Below are 18,387 nucleotides of genomic sequence, written 5' to 3'. Positions count from 1 at the left end.
TCCTGTAGTATTCTCGGACGACGTCCTTGGGAATGTGGACCTTGGGGTCCGCAGGGGGAGCGGAGCTCTGGTTCTCTGGGACGCCGAGTTCTTTGTTCTGTCGTCGAATTTCTAGCTCTTTTAAGTTGCGCTCATGTTCGTACGCTAGTCTTTTTTCTTCCAGCTCCCTCTGGTTTCTTTTTTCTTCTTGTTCTTCCTGGAGTCGTAAGTGTTCGAGGGTTATCTTTTGTTCTGCCAGTTTTAGTTCTCCATCTAAGCGTAGTCGAGCCAGCTCAAACTAGTGGAGTCGGCTTTTCTCCCGTTCTCGGGCCTCCTCGGACGAGAGGCCCGCTCTTCGTTCTTCTACGGGGGCGGTCAGCGCTTCTGTGGCCTCAATGTTTTCATTTCGGGGTGGGGACGCTTCTGTCTCCACCCAAGACTCCAAGGCGTGCTTGAGGTCATCTTTGGTGCTCAGTCCTGTGGTAGCGATGCCCAAATCTAGGCAGAATTGCTTTAGTTCTTTGTGGCTGTATTCTTCCAGCCGTTCTATCTGAAATTTCGCGGTTGTTCCACTCTCCTTTGTCGTCATTGCTGCTGTGTGTCGTGGGGTGAGTTACTCTCTGTACGATTATGCGTCGGCTCGGATCGCGCCGCTGGCCACCAATGTTAGACGGGGACCCGGAGGGTCGGCCAAGAATGGGGGGAGAGGTCTCCTGGCGAGGCCCTCTCCTGCAATCGTACGGGCGAGCAACTTCCCCCCCACAGATAGACACCACACAGAGATAACTTCTGCACACTTTTATATATATTCTTAGGCAAGGTAGCTGACGATACAGTAGGACCAGGATACGAGGATCCCGTCAATTCTAGTCTCTTTGGGGAAGAGGGTAGCGGGACAGTCTCAGTACCGGACAGGTACGGGGATAGCGGGTGTGGAGCTCACAATCCTCGAGCTGGTGTATTCGCAAGTAGGGGCCGCGGCAGCGCCAGCAGGCCTTCAAGATGGTTCACGAAAGGATGAGCCGCGGCAGCGCCAGCGGGCCTTCACGATGGTTCACGAAAGGATGAGCCGCGGCAGCGCCAGCAGGCCTTCACGATGGTTCACGAAAGGATGCCGCGGCAGCGCCAGCAGGCCTTCACGATGGTTCACGAAAGGATGAGCCGCGGCAGCGCCAGCAGGCCTTCAAGGTGGTTTACGACGAGGGGGAGCCGCGGCAGCGCCAGCAGGCCTTCAAGAGTGTTCACGGAGAGGAGCCGCGGCAGCGCCAGCAGGCCTCCAAGGATGAGTTCGTCTCGGTGTCTCTCGACTCCAGGATACAACTGCCTTCCTGCTCTGGAGCTGCCCCAGTTATAGGTCTGGCGCCCTTTGATGTCCGGACCCTCGCACTTGGAGGTCGGGAGGTCCGGGATGAGGGAGTCCAGACACCCAGCAGGGGGGTGGAGCCAGCGCCCAGGGAGGCTGGGGGGGCGATCAAAACCTGGCGGAGGGGAGCCATCGACACTCCTTCTCCCATTGACCTGCCAAGTGGTTTCTGTACCCCCTGGGTGGATGGTGGTGCCTCGATGTCGGGCTGGGCTAGGCCGGAGGCTGAGGTCGACACGAGGCCTGGTCGTGGAGGGTCCAAGATGGCGGCTGGGCCGCGGGACGGTGGTTCGGGAGGGAACCCGGGCCAGCCGAGAGAGTTAGGATTAGGAGCCAATGTTCCGTCGGGGAAGAGCGGGGGGTTGACCCGGCGGCCTGTAGGTGTTGTTCTTGTCCGGGGAACAGGGGTAGCCGGGGTCCGCGACCCGCCATGCGGGGAGGGGTCGGGCATGTCACAAGGCCTGTCCAACAGTGATTTATATAGATATACAGCTTGTGATTTTGGCAATCACCGGTTTGCAACTGTTACAATACTTAGTTCATCAGGCCCTCAGGCTCTTTTTACCTGCAGAATTATATTTGGATTGGTCCTTCTACAACGGCATTGTCTCTGTAGCCTCTCGGCTGCAGAGGAAAATAAACGTCAGCAGATTTACTCAGCAAATTGAAGAATTTCCAATTTTCTTAAAGTATATTTCAAAGGATTGTAATTTGTATCTGGAGTCAATACTCCCTACCTATATTTCGCATTTTGTTTGTGATTGGGGAAGGAGTCCTTAGAAGATTACTTCTCTCTCAACTGGTCAGTGAAATTCCTTTATGGGTTTATCCTGATTATTTGGACTCTTCCAAAGTTCAAGAGATCCTGAAATTCCAAAATGATGATACAGATTTTTCCTTTTGAGCTTTGTCAGTTATGGTGAACAAAATCTCTTCTCTCGTACAACAACATTCTGCTACTTCCCAAGGTTCCATATCTAGATGTGCTAGATCAGCAAAGAGGCCGATTCCACTCTTCTCCATGCCATTGCTAAGGTTAAAGGCTTGGTTTCTGACAAATTAGTCGACACACTCATTATCTTGTGTAGGAAAGTGCCCCTTGTTGCATGGTAATCCCCTAAGATTTTGCCATATACCAGATGCCAACTTGACTCCGTGTACCCTGGGTACCCGCTAATCAGGTTTTTGTGTTCTTTCCCAAAACGGTACCTTTATCCCCACAAATGACACCCCTCTGGACCACTTGTAAGTCCAGTGTTTAAGGTGCTCTTGGTACCAAGTACCATGTGACCAGAGAGGGCCTTGAAGGGCTGCAGTATGTATTATGACACCCTCGGAGACACCTCACTTTAACAGTCACACAGTCATTGCAGGCTGCATGTTTTGTTGCAGACTTAAATGAAGTTTATATGGCGCCAATCCCTTGTTGCCAAGCCCACCAACACTGCCTGTGGCATTAAAAAGTCCTCCACCCCCCACCCCCCCAGCAGGCATTACAGCCATAAAGGCAGGGTGCACCACAAAGGGGGCTTAGGTGCATGAGCTATATGCTCTTATAGTGTCTGTGCCTTTCAGACATTGTAAGTGCAGTGGAGCCATTTTGAGTGCAGGGGCTGGGAGGTGTCATTACGAACTGCGCAGCTCCCTGATGGCTTTGCTGAAAACTGGGAAGTTTTGTATCCAACTTTTCAGTATATTACACCCACACTGATGCTAGTTTAAGATTTATTGTAAAATATACACAGAGGCATCTTAGCAATTTCCCCTGAAAAACAACCAGCCCTGGTGTGGCCCCAGACTAGCTACCAGCCATCTGCCAACACCAGACAGGTTTCTGGACCCCTGGGTAGAGAGCCTTCCTCTCTCAAGGTCCTGAAACAAAGCACATCCAGGGCAGAGGTGTTGTGCCTCTTCACCCAGGATGGGTAGGGTCCACGAAAGGGAAGCTTCAAAGGCTTGCCACTTTTCTTAGCTACCTCCAGCCTCTGCAGCTATCAGCAGCTGGCTCCCACTGGTTCTGACTCCCACTTTGTGCGGCAGGATTGCCAGGAAAATCTAGAAAGGGAGGTGTGCTCACATTTGCCAAACCCACCGCTCAGGCAGGGGAGGCGAAGCACACATCTCAGTCCTAACCATTTGAAGATGAGAGAACTCTCCCAATCAGTACAAGGCATATGCCCCCATCCCACTGGAGAGTGGCATAAGGTGGGCTGTGGACACCCCAGGGAAGGGACTTTGGTCCCGACCTGTTACACTCTAAATCTAGTATATAAAGGCACCCCTGAACCTTGCTCGTTAGATTGAACAAGTCAAGAAGGAGGACCAAAGAGCTGTGCTGCAGAGAAGTGGATGACAACTGCTTTGTCCCCAGCTCTACCAGTCTGTCTCCTGCTTCGGAACCCCTGCAAGCTAAAACCGCCGTGTCCTGCAACCAGCAGCCTCCAAGAACCCTGGGGACCTGCCCTGCTATCAAGGAAAGACACTGATCTCCCATGGACCTCAGATTTGTCCTTCAAGCAACTCCAACTCAAACACTGGATCCAGACGGAACCACGTGTCTTCACCACTCTGCACCCACTGTCCACTGCCGGAGTCCAAGTGGCCCAACACCACAACGAGGTCCCCTGGCGATCCTGAGCTGGTATATAGCGTTGGGCGACCTCCTCCGATCCCACTGCGACACCTGCAACCTCATCTTCGAAGGTTCCCCCACGGCCGGATCTGAAGAGAAAACCTGACCGGAAAGGTCACCCGTGCACCCGCAGCACCCTGGCTTCAGGTGCCCGACCGACGGTGTCTCCGTGCCCAGCAACACTTCCAGTCACCTGGTCCTTTCTCCACGCCTCCGGGGCCTAACCTGCATGATTTCTTTACAGCTGGCTTCCTCCATTGGTTTGCATTGGAAGTCCAACACCTACTTTGCACTCTGCCATCCGAGTGCTGCTGGAGGTGCTTTTTTGATGCCTACTTGTGGTCTTACAAAGTGGGATGGGGTCAGTGGAACTACTGACCCCACCCCACTTTGTGACGAGGTGTCACTCATTGAAATTCAGCCCTGTGCACTTCAGGGCTTAAAACTGAAGCTCCTAGGCCCAAGGCAATTGGTGAAGCTCCCCCTCGTCATAAGGTAGAGAGCCTTGAGTCAATTTTGCCAGGCTAAGGAGGTCACACCCAAATTCCCAGCCTAGCAAAGTTAAGCTCAAGCAGCTAGAAGCCTGCGCATATCTAGCTCCCAGCTGCCTGACCTGAACGAGAAAAGTGTCTGTTAAGCTGACCATTGTTGAGCCTGACAGACGGTCTTCTTGCTAGAGAAAAAAGTGGTCCCTCTGTCCATGTGGACCACTTGACTAATTCTATGCATTGTCTTATGCAAGCAAGAAGTTGATCTCCAGATGATCCCCTCTTATATTCCCAACATTTCAACAGACTTTCACTTTAAATATATTTTTCTCCTGGTCTTTTAGTAGTAGTCCTGTGCTACTTTGGCTAAAGCAGCCTTACACCATTTAGGTACTTCCGGAGCTCTTAGGTTTACCTGGAAAGGATAAAAAGGTTTGAACATCTTTGATATTTTTCCACTTGGTCTTACTCCATGTGGAAAAAACTACCATTACTAAGAGGATAGTCTTGTATTTTTAAATCTAACACATACAGAAGAATATAACATCATGAGAGTTGTACTAATTTCCACAAGGTCCAAACTCAGCCACACTGCACTGTCTGCATTAAGCTTTTCATGATTTGCAGGTCCAGAAATGGGCTTCACACTCTACCAAATAACCGCTTCATAGAAAGAATGTTCTTTTCTTTTAATGCTCAAATAAATAACAGCTCATCCTAGCTAATGCATTTTCATCTACAATTCAGAACATCTTTAGAGCTTCTTTAGGACAAAAAGGAAAGATCAGCATGAAAGCCACCAAATATGTATATAATTAAAAAAACACTATAATACAGACACTGACGTGTTGTTGAAGTTAGAAATTGTGGAAAGTAGTGCATAGCCCATGATGTTATAAGCTTGGTATTATGTTTCATCTGTAACACAATACAATTGGAGTCTAGCGGCTGTGCTCTGGGATTTATGTACCAAACAATATCAGTGAAGATTCCTGCTGCTTCCCTTCTAATTGTTTTAAGAGAAGGAACCACGGTTTCTGTAAAAACTAATTGTTGCCAAAAGCTGAATATTTGATAGAAATAAAATATGCAGCTTTTGGCAATGAGATTTTGTAAAGCTGGTCGATTTGAAGCCTGGTGGTTTTCATATTCCTAGCATCTTCAGCCTGTGAACTTGGATTCCCAACCAGTTGGTAAAGATTAAAAACACAATGACACAGTTAAGAAAAATGACTTTAATGGCGATTGCACCTCTCTTAGTGATCTATCTACTTTGCAACACCCAGAGGCATTCCATAAAAGAGCACATTTTCGATATTGCAATAGGCTGCGCAACAAGTACAGCTGTTAAGCCCAATGGAAAAATGGCTCTAGTGAATTAAGTTTATGATATAGATCTCCTTTTCTAGCAATCTGCGTACATTGGAATTGTCTGTAGCTGTCTTTCTGGAATGATTAGTTAATTTGAATGATTTGTATAGCATATCTGTATTGTTAAAAACAGTCATCACAAACCGCAACAATCTGACAAGGAACATCATAAATTCAGTCAAATCTGGAATCAGAAATTTGACAACAATATTAGTGAGGTAGCATGTTCTACAATGTGATGCAACACAGCTGTTATTCACTGATGGTGGGAACAGGTTGATGAGGTATTTAATGACATGGATACATTCTGTTAGCCAGCTTAAATCTGGATGCAAAACTTCAGTAAGAATTCTGAACCATCACAGGGTCAAACCTCCTGTACACCTGCAGCAATTGTGCAGACATTTGCAAACTACTACAAGACACTATATACGGCAGATCTCATGCACACACCGGGTGATAGTTCAGCCTTCCTGCAAAATATCCCCCTCCTAAAGCTATCAGAGATTGAGCAAGAAACCATGGATGAGCCTATCACTGCCGAAGAAGTAGGCAAAGCAATCTCCATGTTTTCCACTCACAAGACCCAGGCGGACTCCCTGCGGAGACGTACGCAGTGTTCCGTGAATCTCTGATCTCACAAATCCATGCCCTATTCAAGGAAGCTCTAGAGGATGGGTCGTTCTCCTCCATCACTGACACAGCCACCATTGTGGTCATACCAAAGACGCACCCGCCCCTGGTTTCCTGTGCACAATATCGCCCGATCTCTCTCATTAATACTGAAGTCCAAATATATGCAACGCTTTTGGCCACTCGGATGAAAAGAGTGCTTCACACCCTTGTACACCCTGACCAATGTGGCTTCATGCCGCACCGCAGCACCCGTCATTGCCTTAGACGCTTGCATGTGGCCCTTGACCACTGAGACCTCCTTACACCATATCTGGCCTTAGTTTTAAATGACTTCGAAAAGGCCTTTGGTACGGTTGGCTGGGGTTACATACAAGACGTGCTAATAGGAGCAGGCTTTGGGCCCTATTTTTGTAAGCTGGTAGGAGTTCTTTCCTCTAACCCTTCAGCAAGGGTCCTTATGAATGGGGTGTTGTCGAATACTTTCCCGATCAGGAGGGGAACCCGACAGGGATGTCCTCTCTCCCCTCCCCTCTCCTCTTCGCCTTTGCGATCGAGCCTCTGGGCTGTCACATCCGGACAGATGACCGGAAACAAGGCTGGCGTTGGCATAAATCTCAGGAGGACCTAATCTCATTATATGCGGATGATGTCCTGTTGTACCTCGCTGACCCAGCCCTATCCGGGCCAGGGTATTTGCAGATCCTTCACTTATTCGGGCGGGCGTCTGGATTGTTCCTGAACCCGACTCAAATCCACGATGGTACCCCTGCATGCCTCCAGGGAATGGTGCGATTGGCAGACAACCTTTCCCACTCGACAACTATCCTTTAAATACCTTGGCATCTGGGTGGTGCTTCTCCTGGAGTTTACCTTGTCCCTTAACCTCGGTCCACTTCTCAAACGCACTAAAGATGCCCTACGTAGATGGCAAAAACACCCTCTTAACCTTCTCGGGAGAGTTGCTCTTTTCAAAATTATGGTACTCCCCCGCCTCTTGTATGTACTCCAGAATCTCCGGATTTATCTTCCTCGCAGCTGGTTTTGCATTTTGGATGGAGTGATCAAGAGCGCGTTTAGCTCCCACAACTTGCCAACAAACCACATACGAAGTTGAAATGGCATGAGGAATCTCTTTTTATATTATCTCGCAACTCGCCTCCTGATAATCCATGATTGATTTAACAGGGAAGGTCGGATCCAGAGTACCGGCTTGGATTCTCTCAGACGCAAGCAATGTTATACGGAACCCCAATCCCTCAGACCCTACCAGTAGTCACTCGTACGGCTTTCCTGGCATGGCAGTCAGCACTGAGGCACATTCATTGGGATCTCCAATTACGTCACGCCCTTGCCACTCACATCCCTAGCCAAGAATCATTTCCTGAGATCAGCCCCTTGGAGGTCAAAATTCTCATGGGAAACTTAGGGAAGGGAGGGATATCCCAAATATACTGATCCCTGATAAACAACACTCCGTCCACGCTAAACCCTCTTAGAACCAGGTGGGAGGGGTGAGTGGGCCCTCTGGAGGACGAGGATTGGAGGGACGCTCTTATGCCCCCCAGAACTCTCACTATATCTGCTAAACTTCACCTTATACATATATACTATCTTTGCTGCACATATCTTACACCGGCACAACTGCACAAAGCTGGACTTCTCCCAGCCCCACAATGTCCACGCTGTAAAGAGGAACCAGCTGACTTCTTCCATATGGTCCTGTCCTGCGCGGTCATATCTAAATACTAGGCGTCCATCACAACGGAATTGAGTGGCGTACTGGAATGGGAGGTGCTCCTTCCTCCACGGGCTCTTCTTCTGGGGGTGATGGAGGGAATGGATGGCTGTCGAGCCGACAAGATGTTTCTAGGTACAGCCATCTTGAGTGTTAAGACTTGCAGTGGCCTGGAAGGCCTCAGCGTCTCCTATTTCGAAATGGCAGAGGGGAGTTGATTGGTGTTCTATCCAAGAAAAAGCGACTTATGAAGCTAGAGGGTGCCCAAACAAATATGAGCGAATATGGGGTAAATTGATGGGACTATTGGACAGATTACTCTTAGTGCTAAGGGCGGACTCTTTCCTATGTATATTCTTTTTTTAAGCCTATTGCTGGGAGATAAAAATTGGATATGCAGTGAAATGTCACATATGTCGTAGTGCTACAAGTGTTTTTATGGTTATCTTGTTTTTACAAAATGGAAATAAAATTGGTTATAAAAAAAAAAAAAGAATTCTGAACCACACTTTGGAATGCCTTCCTTAAAGCTTAGTATTTCAAAGCAGTGTTTGGAAGACATCTACCTCTGACTTCCAGGTGTAGTATATAACGTTCAGAGTGTACGTTACAAAATGTAAAGAGCAAAATATCATTGTTTTAGCATACAGTTGGCAACTTATATAAAACTCGAAGAATCGCCTCTTTTGAAAAAATGTAGCTTGTTGGAATGATTAACTGCTGGGAAATGAGCACAAAAATTAATATAAATCGTAAAAAATATATATAAATTGTTAACCATGGTCTTGGTGGTATGCGGAGTATGGACTAGGACTATGAAGTGCCCCTCTCCTTTATGCTTTTTCCCTTACATTTCATTCATATTAGTTAATTGTTAACTTTATGTAAATTTGGTAATGCAGACAGTGGTTCTTGAGGGATGCAGAAAATAATGTTGGTACATAATGTATGCCAAAAGTCATGTATATGCATATAAAGATTAGCCCTTCCACAAGACTGCATTCTTTTTTAATATATATATATATATATATATATATATATATATATATATATATATATATATATATAGTTGGAAGTTTAAGTCCTATAAATTGCAATAAAAATGTAATTGAAGAAAGTAATCTTGAAAGACTCTGCATTTGGCTTGCACCTTGAATACTGCATGGAACCAGCATGAGAACCCATCTAACTGCAATCTTCTGTTTGGTAGGACTTGCCTTCATCAGATGTCGAGGAGGAGCTCATTGAGTCAGGCCAGTCTGCTGATATAATAAAGCGTGCTTGTCCAACAAAGTACTGCAACATTAAAGAGGAAGAGGTGGGTATGCAATTTTCTAGCTGCGGAACATTATAGACCATATACCCCTCTCAATCAGCGGGCATTGCTGTCATGCACAGCAGGTTCTTTTTTTAGTGGACTGTGTGAAAATATTTGTTAGTAATTTAAAAAAGAATGAACTCTTGAAAAATAAATAGCCAATAATGATACATTTTGTGCCAAAATTTTACCGTCCCAAAATCTAAAAACTAACTGAACTACCTCTATATCATTCTATTTATTTATTTTTTATTTATTTAAACTTGTACAGCGCGCAGCTACCCACAGTGGGTTTCCCAGCGCTCAGGGACAGACTAAAGAAGAAAAGGGGAAGGGAAGGGAATGCTTCTTAAATTGGTTATTTATTCTGAAGGGTTTGAAGAAGGTATTAACTAATTTTCTCAGTAAAATAGGAATCTTCTTATTATCTTAGTTAACAGTAGGCAATTGTTCTAAATTGAAGCTGCTGAGGAAGGAGGGGACACTGAGAAGCATCCTTAGATAAAGGATTTTCTCAAATGTTAAAAGCAAGCTGTTGGTGCAAGCATCCTTGGTGAGGCATCATGTCTATAAAGGAATTGCCAGGTTGAGGAGACTCCTACTGAGAAGTATGAAAAACTCCTTTCAGAACGCAGACATAAGGGGTCATTTAAAGTTTGTCGGTACTGGAGAGTGCAAGTAAAACGGGGACTCTCCCAACCCATCAAACTTGTGGTTCCCCCATCCCATTTAAAGGGAAACAGCTGATTGACTGCTGAGGAGCTGTTAAAGGCATTGGGTCACCACATTCTATGCATTGCAAGGCATATCCTACTGGGGTAGTTCGCCTGATGTATGTATGTAAATGTATTGGCATTTATATAGCGCACTACTTACCCATAGGGTCCCAAGGCGCTTCGACCGCTGCGAAACCCTTCCTGGCTTCCCTGAGAGATGGTCCCTTAATGGGTATCTCCAGGGTGAGATCAGGCATCCCCGGCGGTCTGGTGGGGCCGTTAGTGAAGATGAGGCAAGCTAATGCCCAGAGTTGCCGAGTGTGATCGCTGATCAGAGTGGGCACCGAGGCGAGAGAATTATCGAGTCCGCTGACCCTGGTCCAGAAACCTGCCGCGCCGGGAATCGAACCCTGGTCCCGGGCCGTCCTCTGCTCTCGGGTCTGCCGCCTCTAACCAGTGAGCCACACTAAATAGTTTCCCTGCCGGGTTGGCCCTTCAAGGCATGGCAGTCCCAAGCAGCAAAAATAAACTGTCCATGCATATGGATGATACTTCCTGTGTATTAGTGTCATTGATATTTTGTTTTTTACATGCTCTAGATTTGAGAATTTGTTTGTGAAAAGCAAACAAGACTTGGGAGGGGACAATATATCATGGCACCTGTTAGTATTCCTCTCTGGAGCAAGGGTACCTGTTGCACAGACTGGTCCACCTTTGGCATCGAGAACCCCATCGACAGGCATAGAGCTTTAAATATGGCTGAAGGGCCTCCATTGACCTGGCAGAAGAACTTGGCAACGGTGCAGGAACATCTGGCAAGAGCTGGTATCTACCTTTCATCTCCGGGCTTCAACAAATGCTTATATACTGTGTTGTGGCCACACAAACTTTCTGTAACGTTATCCTGAGCACCGGAGGCATTCCTAGTTCACTGCACTCACCAGCCTCTCTAACACAGTACCTTGAAACCCACCTGCAGTGCCATACACTGTGAGCTCACATGACACTATGAGGAAGTCGTGAAAGTCACTTTGAGTGGGCTGTCTCAACATACCAGCGAGTCCTGAACCCTGCAGGATGAGCTGAATGCGCGAAGGCAGCACCCAGATTCAGGTTTTCCAGCACCAAGCGTACATTGTTGTGAGTACACTGAGTTCTCCAGTTGCCTGAAATTGAAGTGGTGACAAAGTTCACTCCTGTACTGGAGGCAGCTGAAGCTCTTGCTGGTAGCTGGGATGGAGAGGGAGACCAGTGCGGTTCTTTAGAGGGGATTCACCTCCTCCCAGCAGGTACACATCTGCTTCTCCTCCACTGTAATTGTGTTGGTTGTTGGCTACTGCTCTTTATTGCCAGGGGCATGGCGATGACCCCTTGAGTGAAGGTTATTCACTGCAGCACCTTGAGCCTCCCTACATTCTTGCTGCCATGACTGCCTACTTCTGAGCACCATGTGCAGTAGCAGTTTGCTCTAATGCGAGTAGTGCATGTACAGGACGTAACCTATTCCTACATTGTCAATCCTTAGCTGGACTACATCGGGGATACTCCATGGCCCCTAGCCGGGAGGTACCTGGGAGTCTCTTGAGTCCTCTTGCAGACACCCAATATCCCAAGGGGATCCTAGCCACTTTTGGATTTCACAGCAGCACAGACCAAGATGGTTTGCCTTTTTGGCACCGCTCAAGGGGATCAGTTCTAGGAGTGTATAACAACAGTAAGAAACGGTTTGTTTTGTGCTTGTCTTGAAGAGGCCTATGAAAACTGAGAACACAGGACTGTGGCTACACTGTGTATCACAGTAAGTACTGAAAGAATTTGGTTCAGCGCAATAACACATTGGCTTCCACTTTTGAACCAGGATCAAAACACATACAGTAGTCTGAATGCACTTACATATACAAGGAAACTACATACCTACAGGAGTACAACCGGACGTTTCAGATCTCGTCCTCTCATGCCCAGTCGGATATTTTTCCGTCATCTCATGGCGTGCCCCAGGGCTCAATTCTAAGCCCATTATTTTTCAATCTTTATCTCCGCCCCCTTGCTGATTTAGCAGAGCGGGTAGGTCTTGAACTCATGACCTATGCGGATGACTCACAGATTATTTTTTCCCTCACCAACTCAGAGTCTTCATCCCCTTCAGCTCTGAAACTTGGTCTTCAGGAGGTCTTCAGCTGGATGTCAGCAAACCAGCTGAAGCTCAACGGGGAGAAGACGGAGATTCTTCTCCTGGGAAAAAATCGTGATCTGTGGCAGGAGAGGCACTGGCCGCCATCCCTGGGCGCTTTCCCCAGTCCAGCTACCCAGGTTAGAAATTTAGGGGTGTGCATCGATGAGTCTTTATCGATGAAACAACAGGCTAACAAAGTGGCTGGCATTTGTTTCACGATCATTAAATGGTTGCGGAAGATTATCTGGATGCTGCCTGTGGATACCCAGAAGACCGTAGTCAATGCGCTAATAACATCTAGGCTTGACTACGGTAACATTCTATACCTGGGCTCCAACTTAGCTGTAACCAGGCGGTTACAGCTGGTCCAGAACTCCGCAGCCAGGCTGTTGTGTAAGATCCCTAGGACAGCAAGGATCTCGAGTCACCTTAGAGACCTACATTGGTTGAAAGTTGAGAACCGGGTCCGGTTTAAGGCCTTGACCTATATGTTCAAGATCAGAGCGGGAACCGCACCATGGTATCTGCAGAAATTGGTTAGGCCCCATGTACCTGTACGGAATCTCCGCTCTTTAAATGGAGCAACCTTCACGGTACCCAGATTCAAACTGGCCCGAATGGGAGGTAAATCTTTTTCCCACCTGGGACCAGTTCTTTGGAACTCCCTTCCTTTAGCCCTGCGCAAAGAGGAGAACTATGCCAGTTTTAAGAAACAAGTTAAAACCTGGCTGTTTAATAAATAACTGTTTAAATAAATAGCGGTCAATGTGTTGTCAGCAGTTGCTTTCTGTGCCTTGTTCTCTTAGCCATGGCGCCGGGAAACCCTTTGTGGGTATCTGTGCGCATTACAAATGCAAAAAAATAAAATAAAAAATAAATAAAATAGGAGTAATTTGTTGTAGATAATGGTTGAATTCATTGCAATAATGGTTCGGGTGATTGTGAGTTGAAATTACGACTTTTAACCAATTGTACATGTAATTGTCTATGTATGTGATAATGTCTAAAATAATACAGCCCTTGGATGAATATTTTGCATTTGATAAAAATTGAAATCCATAGAAAAGATTCTAATTGAGTGAGAGGATGGATGCATAAAGCAAAACTGGTGTTACTTATTTAGGAGAAAAATAAATGGTGATGTTAAATGATTTTGTCAGTTGAAAAGCAGATCCACCTTCCTTTCGCTTTTGGGAATTTATAGAAATAATTAACTTGTAATCTATCCCTCAGGGGGTACTTTGGTCTTCATTTAGATTTTTATCTCCCATATTCTCGGGAGTTATTGGGAGAACCCCACATTTGTGTCGGTTCTTGCCATGATGACCTCATGATCCTGACAATACTACCGTACAGCATTTGATAAAACCTTATACTGAGCACCTAGGCAAGACTCGGATGAGACATTTCTGGGGTCATGTAGCTGATTGTCTATGTAAGTGAAAGTGCCACTCATGTGATGCACTTTTTAGAATTATGCTTCCCCTCATGCTGGTAAACCTACTGTGGAGGATGTGCACTTGTTGTGCCTTTTAAAAATGAGTTTTGATGGCATCAATAGCGAAAGCTCACATAAAATAGACCATGATGATACTAAACTAGTGTCCTTCAAGTCTAAATTCAGTTGGGTAGAATGACTGAAGATTATGTCAAGAGAAGAAAACCTCAGAAATGAGGGACTGCTATAACAACTGAAGAAAGAAATGCCAGAGGCCTCAGATTTTTGGGGCTGCACAATGAACTGTTATCCATCTGGAAGAATTTAGTGAATGCTTGATGATGTACAAAAGTCCCAAAACGGCTAGCACCGGATGGGGACTCCCACCGTACCCCAGTGATTGAGATGTTGCTGTGTCGCATGGGGTGTGCAATTTTAACGTTATCTCCTGAAACTTATGACCCGTCAAGGCATATATTAAAAGGATGTAACTACAGTCCAGGCAGTATTTCAGGAGGTGGGTATGCAGGAGGCTTGCTAGAATGCAATGGCAATGAAGAACATCTCAATTTTACACATTATTGTTAGCTGAGATGGGAAGGAGGCGGGATGGCTCCGAGTGGAACACAGAACTCTGTTTTCTACTCCCTGCAGTCCCGTATAGAACCCCCAGAAAAATGAATGTTCTTATTTTTAAGTAAATTTGAACCGGAGGCTTCTGATTGTTTTCGACTCGGAGTTGTGCAAGGCCATGTCCTCAATTCTCTGGAGTTTATTGTTAGAGGTTACATTTATTAATATGTCAATGTATGTTAATAATTCTGGAAATATCAGACATGCACTCTATTTTCCTCCATGTTTTCCTTTGAGACGAGATGTTTTAATGTTCTGCTTCTATAATCATTTTCACGGTATGCCTTCTGTCCCAAAAAAGAAATGTAGAAACAATTGACTAATCTTCCTATTCTTTTGTTATCTGGGAAGATGGCTAATTAAATTGTGTTAAATCAGTGTATAATTTTGTTTCATAACACAATGGTCTGTTGATGTGTTTCAGCTTGTTGTGTGGGTTGATCCGTTGGATGGCACTAAGGAATACACCGAAGGTTAGCACACTTCTATTTAAGTTCCAATTTCATTTGAGGGAAATGTGTAAATATATAGAATGGGCTTAAAACGGCTTTATGCAAATAAATAAAGTACATGGACAGTGATATAGATTGCCATGCGCACCACTAGAGTTATTAAAATGTGTCAGGGCAATCCAATCAATCACTCTTTATTGTTACAAGTTAATAAACACCATCACAATAACCTTACATATGACAATTCCATAAAACATGTAAACAGTGAGTAAAATTGACATTATGTGTACTGTTTAAATTTCATTTCAAAATGCTAAGTGTTAAAATGACTAATAGTTAGAGTGAGTACGATGCCATTATGGATACTGTTTATCTGTTTGGTTGACCGACTGGGCCACACTGATTCGCCGCTATCACTAGTAGTAGTCACTGGGCTTATATTTATACAAGTATGATTGTCCCCATTATTATTGAACCTTTGGCTGCCAAGAGTGTGCTGACTTACATACATGATTGTAAGTAAACGCATTGACCCCAGATAGTTATTTAAAATTATTGGTTGATTTTAAGTGGTGGACCTTTAGCTCAAAAAACCTGGTCATGCCGCTGGTGGTATTTTGTTTCAGAAAGTACTGTTTCTGTGATATGACTATCACACTTGAGTGCCCCTGGACCCACTACTAATGTCTTACATCAAGTATGCTCTCCCTACATTCTACTTTCATTATGTACTTAATGTATTAAGCTTTCTATGTGATATCACTTTAGTAAAGCGCACTGATACGCTTCCAGGGTCAAGTCCGTACTATATAACACTTTTCAAATAAATAAATATAATAGCCTATAAGGCTCAGGGGTTCTGTTGTATTGTAGAAATCAAGCAGAGTTAATTTGTTTCTCTTGCAGTGCATGACATTTCAGCAATTTACAGTTTATCTTTGGATCTATGGGAGCTAGGCTCTTGATTATTGCTGTCCAGCATGTTCAAATCCCCTATTCATCAAATATGCCAGGCTTTGTAGATTCAGTAGAAGTGTCAAGATGCTTAAGCATCTGAATGTTGGACAGCATCTCTATGCCTGAATTACCATGTGAATTGTGAGAACAGTTTTGTTTAGTAATTGTAAATACAAGAAGTTCAATGTGGCCTTGCTTTCTCGGTGAACAGTTATTGTGGCTGCTTAATCAACAAGCCGTTTTTTTCATGGATATCCCACCCCCCCCCCCCCCCCCCGCCCCCACATTCCTAATGTGATCTTTCCCAGCCTTTTCAGATGTAAAGACTCGAAGAAGTCCGTTCCCCTTCCAGCAACTTACATAGGCAGGAATATAAGCCTTTGACTTTTAGTCTGTTTTTCATTCAATATTTTGTCTCTTAGACCACGGTTTTATCAGTAATATTTCCCCTATTCAATCTTCGGGCTTCCAACTTTATGGGGAATGTTGCAGAAAAATGTATTTGGCTGACTTTTAGTTAGTGTTTGATATGCCTGGGTAAGTCACAAAAAACAGGATTGTGAGACATCTGCATCCCACTGCACCCTAAAGCCATTCAGTGTTTTTTTAAGGGTGCGTTAGCGGTGTGGCGCAGTGGCTAGGGCGACTGACGCTGGGAGCTGGGGATCAAGGTTCGATCCCTGGCTCCGGCGGCAGGGGTCTGCCCAGCACCATGTGACTCTAGGCAATAGCTCGCTTAATCTTCCTGACGGCCCCCAGCGCCTTGACACTTTCGGGTAATTGTTTGCGCATTACAAATACTGGACATTTACTGGACATTCTGGATTATTTGAGAGCTTATTTTGGCATAATTTCCAGGACTGTTCGAGTTCTGTGGTAGGTTCCTTAGCATCATTTGATGAACAGGTCTCTTTTAATGGGTCTGCCTCTTCATGCGGGTTACTTTTCTGTCCACAATTTGCCAAAGACATTCCACCTGCCAGTGGCCTCTATCACATGTGTCCAACAGCCTGCTAAACCTCTTTTTCTGTTACATAATCAGGTAGTCTTTGGCTCAGGATCCATTAAAACTAGTGCAAATATTTCAGTTCATTAAGTCAAACTACGGATCTTTTTTGTGTAACCAGTCTTGCTGGCCATCAGAATCCACAAGAGGTTGACTCTGAGAGCGTCTTCTTTTTAGGGTGAGACTGTAGTGTGCTGGCCCCACGTGTTCAGGTGAGAAAGGAGACGTAGCCGAGTTGAAGTTGATGTCGTTTATTGAGTCCATATGTAGATATTACAGCAAGCCCCACCAGGAGCAGCCTCCTAGCTGCTCAGCCCTTCTCCCAACTGACAACACTCACACCAGGCACCCAAGCATTCCTCATGTCACTCACACCTACATTCTACATGGAACACTCGCACTTGCTGAGCAGCTAGTTATAAAGAGAAAAGGAATATATATACATAGCCTGAGGATACTACAGAGACCCTGTTGATTCGGAATCATAACCTTTAGTGAGCGTATACTAGGTATTATTTAGCCTTTTCCTCACTTAAGTCACTTTTTTGAATTTACTTGACTCTCGTATCCAAGGGATAAATATGGACCTCAACTAATGGTTGCTGGCTACATTTGATTCTACACAGTTTTGGGTGATAATTATGTCTCTCGGTGTGTACCGATGTTTTTTCCTGTCTCCCTTTCTAAAGATTATTTTCCCCAACTCTGTAAGGAATCTCCCACTCTAGGCAGAATTCTATCATCAAGACCTAGGGGGCAGTGCCTGTTTGCTCTGCATAGTAATCAAGAGATAACCAAACAGAAATAAGACTGTTAGCATCTCAGCCACTCCCAATATGTGGATGTGGAATTCTGTAACTTCTAACAGTATGAAGCTCTTGTGGACATAGCAAGCAGGTTTGAACTGTTTTATCTCCCCTGCCCTAACTTGCCTCCCCCCTCCCCCACTGAGACACGTAATACAACACAACTTTTATCAGAGTACATCGAAAGGTGCAACTATCAGACTGTTGAAGACATGTCCTCTCCCAGATCACCAACACCGGAGCCTCCCCACCACTCTGAGTGTTGGTGTACAAAACTTGATATAAAAAAAAAAGCTGTGAATCGGTGATAGCGCACTGCAGCAAAAAGAGTCCTCATTTTCTCTTTTTCTCCTTCGCACTCCCAGACTTTTGGAATGGTAAGCTGAATTTGTTCTTGACAGTCAAATCTGGTCCCAGGGTTTCCATTTCTGTCTTAGAACTTTGAGATATTAAGCTTGCATAATGCATAAAGTACCTTCACCTGCTCCTATGCCCTGCAGAGAAGTGTGTGACTCACTCCAGTGCAAAGGTTATGAGAGACTTCGTGTTAATCACTGCAAAACAAGTGAACACACATTAAGCAATTTGTACAAGATGTTTAAAAACCAAAGCATGCCATCGATGAGCCTGAGCATGATCCAGTCTCTATGCTGGTGAAGGATGCTGCATCCCTCCAAGGGTTTA

The 18,387-nt window shown here is 45.4% G+C and overlaps 1 protein-coding gene across 4 annotated transcripts in view; it reads left to right on the top strand.

The window, feature by feature from the left end:
* The window catches only part of BPNT1 (3'(2'), 5'-bisphosphate nucleotidase 1), a 238,623-nt gene that overhangs the window by 129,478 nt on the left and 90,758 nt on the right, over positions 1-18,387 (top strand). For all 4 annotated transcript variants that reach the window (XM_086927922.1, XM_086927923.1, XM_086927920.1 and 1 more), the window contains exons 4-5: positions 9,415-9,522; positions 14,907-14,955. In XM_086927922.1, the coding sequence (XP_086784048.1) occupies positions 9,415-9,522; positions 14,907-14,955 (157 nt within the window). The remainder of the gene's footprint in view (positions 1-9,414; positions 9,523-14,906; positions 14,956-18,387) is intronic.

The sequence above is a fragment of the Lissotriton vulgaris genome, chromosome 6 (genome assembly GCF_964263255.1).
Source record: "Lissotriton vulgaris chromosome 6, aLisVul1.2, whole genome shotgun sequence".
NCBI classification, from domain to species: Eukaryota; Metazoa; Chordata; class Amphibia; order Caudata; family Salamandridae; genus Lissotriton; species Lissotriton vulgaris.
The sequence above is the reverse complement of the archived record's forward strand: the minus strand, read 5'-3'. Positions and strand labels throughout refer to the sequence as shown.